General features: G+C 58.6%; 2 protein-coding genes across 2 annotated transcripts; one reads left to right on the forward strand and one right to left on the reverse strand.

Moving 5' to 3' along the window:
* Positions 1–8,724: 8,724 nt before the first annotated feature.
* PLICBS_004286 (uncharacterized protein) lies at positions 8,725–10,307 on the forward strand (the record flags this gene model as incomplete). Its single annotated transcript, XM_065600484.1, has 3 exons — positions 8,725–8,883; positions 9,000–9,323; positions 9,438–10,307. 3 exons carry the CDS (start codon positions 8,725–8,727, stop codon positions 10,305–10,307), a joined length of 1,353 nt encoding a protein of 450 aa, XP_065456556.1.
* Positions 10,308–10,908: 601 nt separating this feature from the next.
* PLICBS_004287 (uncharacterized protein) lies at positions 10,909–12,549 on the reverse strand (the record flags this gene model as incomplete). Its single annotated transcript, XM_018326989.2, has 1 exon — positions 10,909–12,549. The coding sequence occupies one exon, from the start codon at positions 12,547–12,549 to the stop codon at positions 10,909–10,911; it is 1,641 nt and encodes a 546-aa protein (XP_018174451.2).
* Positions 12,550–12,563: the final 14 nt, after the last annotated feature.

Below are 12,563 nucleotides of genomic sequence, written 5' to 3' on the forward strand. Positions count from 1 at the left end.
GGCTTCTCGTGCAGCCGGCCGACTTGAAGACCCAATGAGGCCCCCTCGCATCGGCGAGGGGACGTGGCTCCGCCATGTGCTGGGCCGTGGTGGCTGCAGGTCCTTGCCCTGCAGCGCGAGTGGTGCCGAGTCCGTTTCCATTTCTCGTTGTGAGCATTTGCATTTCTTCCATTTGGGGACGTTGGCAGCGGGCGGCTACCGCACGCGGCTCATGGTGGTTATTGCCTTTTCCGTCTTGCAGGGTCTTTTCTTGTCTTGTCTCCCTCCCCCTCTTCCTTCCCCCATTTCCTTGCCGTCTCTGCTGCAGTTTTGGATTACGTTGTGGAATCTTGCGGTGGCCTTCTGACTTCGAGTTTACGGTCTCATACTGGAGGAGCATGTAGAGCACGGCCGGCAACGGCAACGCAAGCATCTAGACCGGTGGCATGGCTTCGAGTGTGGTGAATGGCTGGAGCGAGGGAGGGAGGCTAGCTATCTCTCCCCGTGGGCCCTCGACGACGGACTTTGGCCGCGTCCTGGTTATTACCGCCCACGTTTTCCGGCGTTGCTCTGGTTAATGAATTACCGTGATACGAGTTTATTTGCAATAGAACACGCAGCATCTCGCAATGATTTGTCTTGGTCGCGCGACTCCCCGTCTGCTTCGTGGGGTCTCGTCTCTTCTGCATCACGGAGATGGCGGAGTTGTCTTGATCGACCCTGTGCGATTTGGCATGTGCTATTTGGCATAAACATGTTGGCCCACGTCGATATACTGGGATGGCGTCAACGAGAGGGTCGACTTACATTACTTACGCGCAGAGGAGCGGCCGGAGCGCGTCTTGTTGCAAGGGGCGGGCGGCTCCCGGGACGAGACAGAGAGCGAGAGCGAGATGCAGAGCCACCCAACGGCAGGAGACGCCGTGGCCGCAGCGCCGGGAAAGCGCCGCGCCGGGAACAGTTTACGCCCCCTACGGCACCCACACTCTTTCTCCTGCGCATGCAACAGACGTGCAGTATCGCCAGAGGTTGGGGGCCCCTTCGAAGACCCAACAGACCAACCGGCGGCACCGCCATGCCCCTTCTTCGCCACAGGTGTATAAAACCAATGAGAAGGGAGAGAGGAAGGGAGGGACATATGCAGCAATGCTTTCTGTTAGTCTGTAGGTAGTTCGTCTTGGCCTTTTGGTTGCCGGGAACCGATATGTATGGGCACGGAGCGCCGCGGCCACGGCGAGCCAGCAAGGAGCCGCCGGCCTGCAGAATCGGGTTCTCAAAGACGTGCGTCGGTGCGCGGAACGGGCCTGCGCTTTCCTGGGCGTGCATGAACCTATCTACGTACTTCGTGTGGAGGGCCCATGTGCGTCGTGGTGGTGTCAATCCTGCGAGATAGACCAGACGGGTTGCTGTTACCCGTCTTTGGCGTGCACTTGGATACGTTGACACTGAACATGAAGATGCCGACAACCGCTTCTAGAACTAGCACGGGAGGGCCAGAATGGCAGCATGGACCTGAATGTCCAACGTACTGTGTTGTTGGGAGGCAAGAAGGAAGGGGGTAAGGGGAAGGGGGGAGGGGGTGGTGGGGAATTGAGCTCATCCAGGGACAGGAGGCAAGGTAGGGGTGTGATGTGGCCACGCGCGCGCCATGCCCACGGACGACGGCCGACGGCCGACGAGAACCGAGCTTTCGCGGGGGGGATGGGGGCGAGAGGCGGGATTTGGAGTTCTGTCACCTAACTACGCAGATTGGCATCGCTCATGCAGGCGACGGGAGCTTTTCGCGATGGGCTTAGGCTTATCTTGGTTAACGTCCCCCCCCCCCCAACATTCGAGACGAGCACGCGGCGAGCACGCGGCAGGGTGAGAACGGCGTGGGTGAAGAAGGGGTGTCTGCCGCCTGGCCGTTTCCACCGGCCGTTCTACACATGGAATCTGCAGCATGGGCGGCTGAGCCCGTTTGTTTGACTCTTTAGATGTTGATATGTGCATACATGTATGAACGAGGCACGAATTGGACGGAGGGTATGGAGGCTCAGAAGTTGGCGAGCTCACAACCACCACCCCTCTCCGCGGCGCGGCGGCGGCGCGCCCTCCAGTTCCCGACGTGGGGGATTTCTCATGCTGCAGTCTGACTGACCCTATGCTGTGCTGCGCTGTGCTGCGATCCTTCTCCTCGGAACCCTGCCTCGTCCCCTTTGCTTGGCCTGCATGAACGGAGTATTGATTTGACATGAGGGCGAGAGGAGAAGGAGGAAGGACGAGGGGGGGAGGGGCAGCGGCGGGGAGAGATGGTCTGGTGGAGGAGCACGAGAGAAGGAGGGTGGGTGCATGTGGAGAGGGTGAGGGTGAGGGAGAGAGCCGGAGGGGCGGAGACGAGGACGGCAGTCTCAACTCCCGACTGCGAGATGCACGGTTGCACTGTATGTAAGATCAGGATCTGTTTATGTGCTGCTTGGGCCAGTCTGCAGCACACACACACACACACACACACACACATATCCCACCCACATCATCTACCGCCGCCCTGCCTCCTCCGTTTTTGTGTCAGTGCTTCCAATGTTACGTCTGATCTCCAGTCGTCAACAGCCCCTGATGGCCCGTCCGTCTGTGCTGTCCGTCCGTCCGTCCGTCCGTCCGTCCGGGGTGCGTACTCAGCCGTCATCGATGCGCAAGGCGAGTTGAGGGCCGATGGTCTTGCATTACGGCCGGTCCACGTTGGCTACTATTTCCGGTTTCTGTCCAGGAACTCCGCCGCCAACTGCCTACTACGCGTGCTCCTGCACGTACGTACTAACTGTACCTGGCACGGGCTGCAATGTGTTCATTGTACGTAGGTACAGTATGTAGTACGTGGTAGATTCTTAGGTGCATTTGGCACACGGTGTACATGTACGTGTGTTTGGTGTATGTAGTGCGCGAGGATGGGGGCATGATGATTATGATGACGACGATGATGCAGGAGACAAAGTGGTCGATGAGAAGTCAGATGCTGCACTGTCGACAGCGGCGGACAAGGGGAAACAAGTGTATGTACTGATTCATGGGAGGCAAGGCAGGAAGTCGACGTTTAGATGGCGCGCTGTTGGACGGACGGAGGACGGAGGGGGGGAGACGCCGTCCCGTCTGCCCCGGTGTAAGGGAACCCCCATTCTGATCTTGTGTTGGGTCGCCGCGGGTGTTCGTCACTCCCACTCCCAACAGTGACAAGGAGTAAGTGGGCGTGCTCCAACTTGTTGATAATTACTCTGTCAGACACGCGTGTTCGGGCCACATGATCTGGCTCGTGACGGGCTGGCTGACCCCCAAAGTTCTATGTTTACGACACCCTACTACGAAGCGCCGTCTGGTCTCACCGCGCGGAGAGCGCGACCGCGTGCGGACAGCGCGGAACATGGGACCGGGGGCGGTCGCCCGAGACCAGACCCGCGACCCCGTGCAGTCGGTGGCGGTGACACCAAAACACTACGACGTGAGAGTATCCCAGACCCAGACCCAGACCCAGACGGTTTTTGAGCGTACAGGAAAAGGGGGAAAAACAAAGGCGGCCACTGCTTGTCTCTCCCACTTTTTCTTAGCCCCCCTCTGTGCGACCATGTCTCGGGAAGTATGACAATCGGACCGTTGAGGCGGCGCTCTCGGCCGTTTGATCGACCCTGACGCAACTGCAACGCCAGTTTACAACGGCGGGCGGGCGGACGGTGCAAACCAGACTGGCCTGGGAGACTGGAGAGAGAGAGGGAGAGGAAAGGGGGAAAGAGAGACCAGGCCGGCCATGCCGGCCGCGGGAGTGACATTTGCGGCGCGCCCGATGATGCATTGGTGTCCGACAGGGCCTGCTGGGGGACTGAGTGGGCGTCACGGCTCGACACACTGTATGCGTATGTATGTATGTATCTAGGTAGGTATGTGTGCGTGCGTGCGTGTGCCTGTAATGTATGGCATGAGAGTGATGTCCCGTCGACGGCCAGCTGCGCGGCCCAGATGCACAGAACAGGGCTAGGGGAGGGGAGCGAGGCCTTGGTTGACCTACACCGAACTCGCCGAGCGTTGCACATGGTGAGTGATGATGATGCCACATGGTCATCAATGGTACGAGTTCGGCAGCGGAGTGGGTGACCCCGATTCAGCTGATGGCGTGTCTATAGCCTCATCGTTGTGTTGTCAACGCGTAGAAGCCCGTAGTCTACGCTCGCTGCTGTGCCATGTGGCGGGATTGACGGGAGATGCTCGACTCGTAGTTTATCCAGTCGCAAGCTTGTATGAACTACTCGCGGCCGCAGCCTGCCATCGCTCAGCGCGGGCAGACGCATGTATTCCAGTTCACCTGCGCCATTCCACTGGATGCGTCCACGCTTCAGCTCATCTGCATTTCTCACTCCGCTTCGCGCCAGACCTCTCCCGATCATCCTTTCGTCGTACTTGGGGGCTTGAAGCCCAGGAGTGGCCTGGCTGGAAGGGGGCGTCTGACGTCCGAGCAACGAGTGCATGAGGTCTGGTCCGCCCAGTCCGGGTCTGCTGCAGCACCACGCAGAGTGCGAGCCCACGCGTGTCATGGTGTGGCGCTGCGTGGACTAGGATGATGGAGTCGCTGTGAAATAAGTAAACGCCTCAAGTGAGGTACGTGGCGAGCCGGCCTTTGCGGCATCAATGGCTTCCATGTCACTCCCTGTTCGTGGGCGGAGCGGCCGTCGCATAGGGGACCATGTATCGGCGGAAGGCGAACAAGGCAGGCCCCTGGCCGGAGTCGAGTCGGCATAGGGCGGCCTTGCGGCTTGCATGGGAAAGATGGCAACTGCCTCAGAGAAAACTCTTTCCATCTGCGGGCGCAGGGCACGGCTGCGTATTCCTGTACGGGAAAACGGATAATATGTCCGCCGCTCTCATGACCTGGGGCTGGGGCCAGGGAGGGGGTGTCTCCCTGTGCATCAAATGTCTCTCGATGCCCTTTGCCCAAAAGTATCCTGAATCATGGACCCGTACCTGTCACTTGGCTAGTTTCTGACGACTCCACGCCCACGGGACAGGATGCGATCGTCGGTCATGGCATCGACCCAAGGTCCTGGTCGACTGGACCCAGACTACCGGTTGACCCAAATCCCCGGACCTGGTGACCCTGCGAGCGAGCCCTGGGGCCGGGACCGCGCCATTCGGTCCCAGAAGCCAGGTTCACGGGAGGCAAATGACTCAGGGCTATTCCTTTCCCGGCTGGGGGTCGTTTGTTCACATTGGACCGCCCCGCGAACGTGAAGATGCCTCATGGCTCGCCGTGACTTGCTCGCCGTTTACATGTACCCCTTCGGGGATCGGCCGGCATAATGCCAAGTTGTCTCTTGTCCCCAGCCATTGCGGGAACAGGAATGTACGGCAGGCCAGGTTTTCTCTTGTATAAGGTATCTGTAGGGCTTTCCACAGCTCAACATGAACACGCCATCTGTGGACGTCGGAAGGGGGGTGTTTCTCATGTGAGCAGTTGTTGCACAACTCGTAGGCCAACGTATCAGGCGTGGCCGCTCCGCAAACGGCTCTTGTTGTCTCGAAGAAATAGTGCAGAATAGTGTGCAAGTCGACCGGAGTCGACGATTTGAACTTCTCCAGTGCCGAGCCGCTGCTGTACTGGCAGAAATTGAACGCGGCCTGTCATGAGTGCATGAATGCAATGCGAGATTATGAACGTACATGGAGCGTTGTTGTCTCCTCCTTGAATGTCCTGTCCACGCAGGAGCTACGGCGCCTTCTTTCGAACCCAGCCCTGGCGCGCGAATACCGTTGTGGCTTGGTGTGCAGGAGATTTGGAACCACATACATAATACTTTGACCTGATCAGGAGAAAAGGAACCCCCCCAAACGACGAGGAGGAGACCATGTTCTACAGCCAAAATACAAAGTACTCCGTATCAAAAAAGCACAAGATTTCTGCAGCATCAAGAAAGCTCGATTCATGCGCGCCACGACATGTGCATGCAGAAGCGCCACTCCCGGGCCCTCCAGTCTTGCGCTGAGACCCCCCCTGTTCGTGAAGATCTGCATTGACACACGAGCAAGCGTGTTAAGCCATTGGTCCTTGGACGAGCGTGGCGATCTGCCGTGTCACTTGCAGCCTGCAGGCCGTGCCGTGTTGTTTCCACTCCTCTTTCCTGTGGTCCGGACGAACGAACGCCCTGGCAAGCCTTGTTTCAGTACTTGGAGGAGGTGTCGGACGCCACAACGTCTGTCGAAAACATCAGACGCGGGCTTCGCGAGGCGGCCTAGACGCAAGGCTGAGCTAGTCCATGTGCCTGGCTCTCTGTGTCCTCGACAGAACCCAGCAGTGAGCACCTGGCGGGGGCGTGGGAGACCGCCTGACCGGTCCGCTGGTAAGGTTACACGGCATACGTGGTCGCTTGAACAGGCATCTGCTCTTGAGGCTGGGAGGTCTGGGCGTGCAAACAGAAGATGCGACTGTACCCTTGTCTGGATCCTTTGGGAGATGATACGGGAGAGCGGCGGCGGCGAGCTCACACCATGCTTTCACATCCGTATGCCCTTGGCAGATACGACGAGTCGGCAAGGACTGGTCCGTATGGGCGGCCCCGACGCGTTGCTTTCTGGGTATTGCGAGACCTTGGCGTGGCGCGAGCTGATGCACACCGGTAAAGTGCGACGCAGCGTCCAAGACGTAGGCGGCGCCGTAAAGCATTGCTCCTGTCACAAGTCCCTGGGAACACAGCATGGTGAAAGCTGCGGAATGTCCGAGAAACAGGTGCTTGGACATGTACAAGGAGTACGTTTATTCAATCGAGGTATTCACTCCTCTCCCTAGAGTAATGACTGAATAGGCTTGTGATCTCTCCAGTGTGCCGTCGGACGGGATGCGGAGCTTTGGCATAGGAGCACACCTTACTTCTTATCCCCTCCAGACCACGACGGCTTACACGCTGCGACGTACAGAAGGTCAGATGTGCTGCCGAAAGTGCATCGAGACTCTCTCGCGTTGAAATCACATCGGGACATGTAAAAGTGCCAGTCATGTGTCATGTCGAACACCACACCGGCTGACAGTCGTCAGCGGCTCTTGAAGTGAGACTCCCGAGACACATGTCTCAAACGCTGCACGCTGAAGCCGCTTGTGGACTGTATTGCACACGAACATGGTTGTGGCAATGTCTGCTGGCTGCTGAGACGACGTCGGCGTTGGTGCCCTGGCCTAGAGAGTGCACAGTCCAGCGTCAAGTCTAGTGAGGGGCCCGAGCCGCTCATATGTAGCAAGAGTACACGTAAGTGTGATTGCCGGTTTTCATGGAGAAGAAGAAAAGGCTTCGTACAAGCAGCGTAGAGAGTTCCTGATACGATATTGACGCGGACTAGTGGCGGACTACATCAATTTATTAATGCGCCGAAGACCCGTACTCTGTGAGTGCATTGCGCGTCAAGATGAGGTAGAGCTCTCTGCCACCTTGAAAAGCACGGGACGGCATGAAGAGAATACAGCTCATACGATAGTCTCGGGGGCTGTGCTAGCACGAAGGACTAGAAGTGGATTTTTATTAAGCAAAAGCTTACATTTGTTCATGCAGTGCACAGTCGTCTGAAGTCGCTGAGATCAAATTCCCACATGTAGCTCCTCACATCATCTCCAGCCTAGTGTTCTCAATGCAGGCGGTTTCTCCGGGTGTCGACAACATAAGTGAAGCGAAAAAAAGTCACCGCTTCAGGGCCTCGCCGGGTGCGCAATGCTATAGGCAGCTGCTCAACATTTTCATGTTCATGCGTGATTGCACGATGAACCGTTTGTTCCCCGCGGCATTGACTTGTCAAGACAAGTTATCTCCCGAGACTAGAGGTCAACATATGTGGCAGCCAATTGGAATTGGAGCTGTGGCCCTTGCAACATACGACCACCCCCAGCTGTGCGGCACAGAACAAAGCATTTGAACCGTCAATGTCCTATGCGACCGGGCGGCAGGCCCGGACACCGCTGCCGTAACGTTCATCGCTGCATTGGGGTGCTCGCTCCAGTTGGGGCAATGCGCGCGGCGGCGACACAGCACAGAGATGAGATGAGCCGCGATTATACCCCGAAAACAGCGCAGACGCGTCCGGCTCTCCCCGGCCCGCTGGAAAAGCGAGGCTGCTTCGGCTGGCTCTGTGGTAAGACCAAGACCACCAAGAAGCCCCAAGGGCCTCTGCCCAACTGGTACATGCCTGCTACTCCCAACCCTCCGAATCCGGGGACGGTCCCCTACTGGGACAGGCCTGACAAGTGTCGCGCGCGCGAAGAGACGCGGACAGTCCTTTGCTTTCTCGGCCGGGCACGCGGAGCGTCAACCCCTCTGGAAGAACCCTGCGCCTCCCACGCCGTAGCCCGTGGACGCTGACCTCCGTCCGGACGAGGATCAGCTGGAGGTGCATAAACCTAGAAGGCCAAGCCAGGGCAAGGCAAGCCCGGCGACCTATGCAACGCGCCCTTCCCCGCCTGGGGCACTGGTATGAGTGGGATGTCTTGCGAACGAGCGGCACAGGCTTGGCCGGATACCGGTGCCGCAACTTCGGTGGGCGTTCAATCGCTCATCAAGGCACATCAATGCGCGCCGGCGGCCACACCGAGGTGAGCGGGATTTGTGCCCAAAGACTCGCTAGCATGGCCGCGACTATAAAGATGAACGGCGTTGAAGATGCTTCTCGTCTGGTAACTTCACCTGCGAGAGAAACACCTCGCACGGACAACACAGACACACATACACGTACCCTTAGTCCAGAAACATCATGAGGGTCGCTTCGGGCCTCGTTCTGGCCCTTTCCGCCTTGGCCCTGGGACGGGCGATCCCTCCCAACGAATGCAGCCATGAGGTTCAGGATGCGACCCAAAACCAGGATGCCCCGCTGGAAAAGCGAGGGGGCTGCTGGCCATGGGGTCGCAACGAAGTGCGCGCCGCCCCTCCCTTTTCGATTACAATTGATGCCTAGTACTCTACTCGTTCCGAGTCTAGGGCAACACGAGTCCGCTATAAGGATTTAAAAAGGGCTAACAAGTCTCGCAGGCGAAGGATGAGCCTTATACGGCCAAGTCATCGACTGATCAAGATAAGGAGCTCCAGGAGCAACCAAAGGACGCATCTGCCCGTTTAGACAGGGAATACAGGGAAGCGGTGAGACAATTCGAGGAATGGCTCGCCGGCATACGCCACGGCTCTGGCGAGAACAATTCTTGGGATCAGAACACTCGTAGGGCCCGGCGTGCAGTCGAGTCCTCGTCTCGCGGGGGTAGAAAGAGCGAGAGCTCTGACGACAGCGATAGCCCAACCCGAAGCGAGGCTGCGCCGCTGGAAAAGCGAGGGGGTTGCTTCGGATGTAGAGGCAAAAAGGTACGTCGCCCCCCCCTTCTTCGATTACAATCGATGCCTAGTACTGCACTCGTTCCGAGTCTAGGGCAACACGAGTGTGCTGCAGGGTTAAGCAAGGGCTGACAAGTCTCGTAGGAGAAGGATGAACCTTATGCGGTCAAGTCATCGACGGATCAAGATCAAGAGCTCCTGGAGCAACCTGAGGACCCATCCGACCGTTCACGGTTGGACAGGGAACTCAAGGAAGCGTACAAAGAATTCGATGACATTTTCGCCAGCCTGAGCTACAGCCCTGGTGAGGATAAGAATGGCAAGTCTAAGCCTTTAAAGGGCATCCTTAAGGGCGGCAACAGTTCGGGCGCCTCGTCGGGACGCAAACATGTTCACTTCGAGTCTCCCGACCCTATGGAACAGCCTCCATCCCAGCCAAGCGGCCCTGTCAATGGCGAGCGCCGCGGTCGTCTGGGCGGGGTTAGCAGCGAGAGCATGGTTCGGCGCTTCGTCTCGCCTCCTAGGAGTAACCAGGGTAAAGACCAGCAAAAGGATAGCAACTCCAAGCCTCTGAAGAGCATCCTCAAGAACGGCAACCCCAAGCCTCTCAAGAGCATCCTCAAGAACGGGAACAGCCCGGGCGGCTCGTCGGGACGCAAAACTGTGGGCTTCGGGTCTCCCGCCCCCATGCGACAGCCTCCGTCCCAGCCAAGCGGTCCTGTTAACGGCGGGCGCCGCGGTCGTCTGGGCGGGGTCAGCAGCGAGGGCATGGTTCGGCGCCCAGTCTCCGTCCCGCATCCCAAGAGTAAGCCCGTCTCATCTCCCAAGAGTAACCCGGGTCCAGAGCCGCACAGGAACGGCCGCCCCAAGCCCCTGAAGAGCATCCTCAAGGACGGGAACCGTTCGGAGGGCTCGTCAGCGGGCAAGCGTGTTCACTGGGGGACTCCCTTGACGAAGGCGCAGCGTGTGAAGCGGCCTGGGCCGCCGCGTGAGCCATGGCATTACGCCGTGTGAGCCAGTAGTGCGCTGGTCTTGCGTGCGAACGAAGGAGCACACTGCCCTGTCTAGCCGAATTGACCATGTGCGCCAGGCGGGATCATAATGCGAGACTTGGGACCTGCGGCTTGATTGGTATAGATTCTGTCGAGGAACGGTTTGGGTATTGCTTTCGGGTCGTGGGGTCTTCCAAGCTCATGGGCTTGGGGTTCTTTCCTAGTCGCGGGGTGCCTTGTGTGTATTTGCATTTACTAGTGATAGAGTGATAGAGTGAATGTGCAAATTAACTTTGCGTTGCTTTTTATCTCGTGAGACACATTGGCGTCTCAAATCGGAGTGGTATGACTGTAACTATGGCTTTGTAGATTGTCCAGGCATCGCTTCTTCGTACTGGATGCGATGGCAGACGGGCACTAGAAGCTGCATGTTTACACAATATGCTCGTTGCGTTGACATGTACGTATTGCGGCAAGGTATCATTTAGCTTCGGCACATGATGGGGGCTTGGCGTGCGTGGCCCTTGCAACATGAAAGACGCAATGTGAGGACGGATGCTGTGGCCGAACCGCACGGACGGGAGCCTCCCTAGCCCTTTCCCTCGGTGCTGGCACCATGTAAGTTAGAAACGCCTCTTCTTCTTCGCTGGGCCAGCAGCGGCCTTGCGCTCCAGTTCTCGCTTGAGCTCCTCGCGGCGGCGGTCGGCCCGCTCTTGTGATGTCTCCCGGCGCTGTTCTTGCGGCTCTTGCTGCTTACTCGTCGAGTCTCTACCGCGGATGCCGTCGTCCTGGGCCGAGGTCCCTCCGCCAATCCTACCGAGACCGCCAGTCTTCTTTGGTGTCGGAGTCTTGGCTGCTTTCTTCTCGTCTGTAGTTGGCGGTGGAGTCTGCACCCTTTCTGTAGCATGAGCTTTCGGTGCTCCTCCGCCAATCTTGCCGAGGCGACCCTTCCTGGCTCCACTGGCCGCCGCTGGCCGTGGGGGGCTTGGAGGATGTGGCTGTTCAGCATCGTCATCTTCCGCTTCCGATGCAGTCTCCGAGTCATCGATCGCGGGGCGGATATCCTGAGGCACATCTTCCACGGCGGGCTCGGGCTGAGGAGAGTGTGACGGCTTCTTCTGAGCCTTGCCGCCGATGGCGCCCAGTCGCGACGGAGGTTTCTTGCCCTCAGAGTGCTGCGACGATCTCGTCCCCGTAGCAGGGGGCTTGCTCTCGGGGACGGCGGCGGTGTCCTTTTCATCGTCACTCTCGGTGGACGCGTCGTCATCAACCTGGGCAGTAGAAGCCGCTTTGGTGTTGCCGCTTGTGCGAAGACGGGGAGGCGTGGCTTGGACCTGAAAGTCGTCATCGTCGTCGCCTCCGGCTGCGTTGGAGGAGTGGCGTGAGGGAGACCGCGTGGTAGTAGGTGGCGGTTGCAGCGACGGCGCACCACTTCCTTGCTGTCGATGTGCAAGCTGCGACGTTCCCTTGAAGTGATGCCACCAGCTGTCCAGTTCTGGAGACTTGTCAACGTCCATGGTGGACTTGTACTGAAGACCAGATCCGTCGAACACACTTTCCACTAGCTCCGTAGCGTTGCCCGGCCCGTCCGCATCATCGTCCAGAGCTGCCTTCCACCGGGGTTCGTTGAAAGGAGCCAAGCCTTTGACCTTGTCCTCCGCGGCGGCCCTGGTGACTTTTTTGCGCCCCGACAGGGCCGTGAACACATGCTCTAGCCCCGTGCCCATGGCGTCCAGCTTGTCCAACAGCCTGTTGAGCACGGCGTCCTTTTGGGCGAGGGCCTGGATCAGGGACTCCACCTCGCGCTTCCTGGAGTAGTGGGCTTGTACCAGGGGTAGCACGAGATCTGTGGCAAGGCTGGAGCATGGTGACTTTTGGAGATGGACGGGCCACTTGAGCGGTTTGAAGCCAGGCAGATCACATGTGAGCTTGAGTGTGAGGGTATCACTGGTCGGGTCATCTTTGGCCGGTGAGAGGCTGAGGCTGGTGTTCTCATGGCCCGGCTGGGACGCGTCCAAGGCGGACTGGAGGCTGGCGAGGAACTTGGCCATGTTCTCGGGCGTGTCGCTCGGGTCGATGCTAGTGTTTTCGCTCCACCCGCGCATGCAAATGTCCTTTCGCTCCAGGGTCTCGGTCCACAAGTTTGCCATGTCGGTGAGGCGGATGGTGTATGAGGCCGGCCCCATCTCGGCCGAGACGAGCAGGACGGGGATAGAGGCCGACTGCAGCGGCAGCGGCCTCCACGTCATGCTGCCGGCGGCCATGACGAGTGGCTACA

This window comes from Purpureocillium lilacinum (genome assembly GCF_023168085.1).
Source record: "Purpureocillium lilacinum CBS 284.36 DNA, scaffold_3, whole genome shotgun sequence".
Classification (NCBI taxonomy): Eukaryota; Fungi; Ascomycota; class Sordariomycetes; order Hypocreales; family Ophiocordycipitaceae; genus Purpureocillium; species Purpureocillium lilacinum.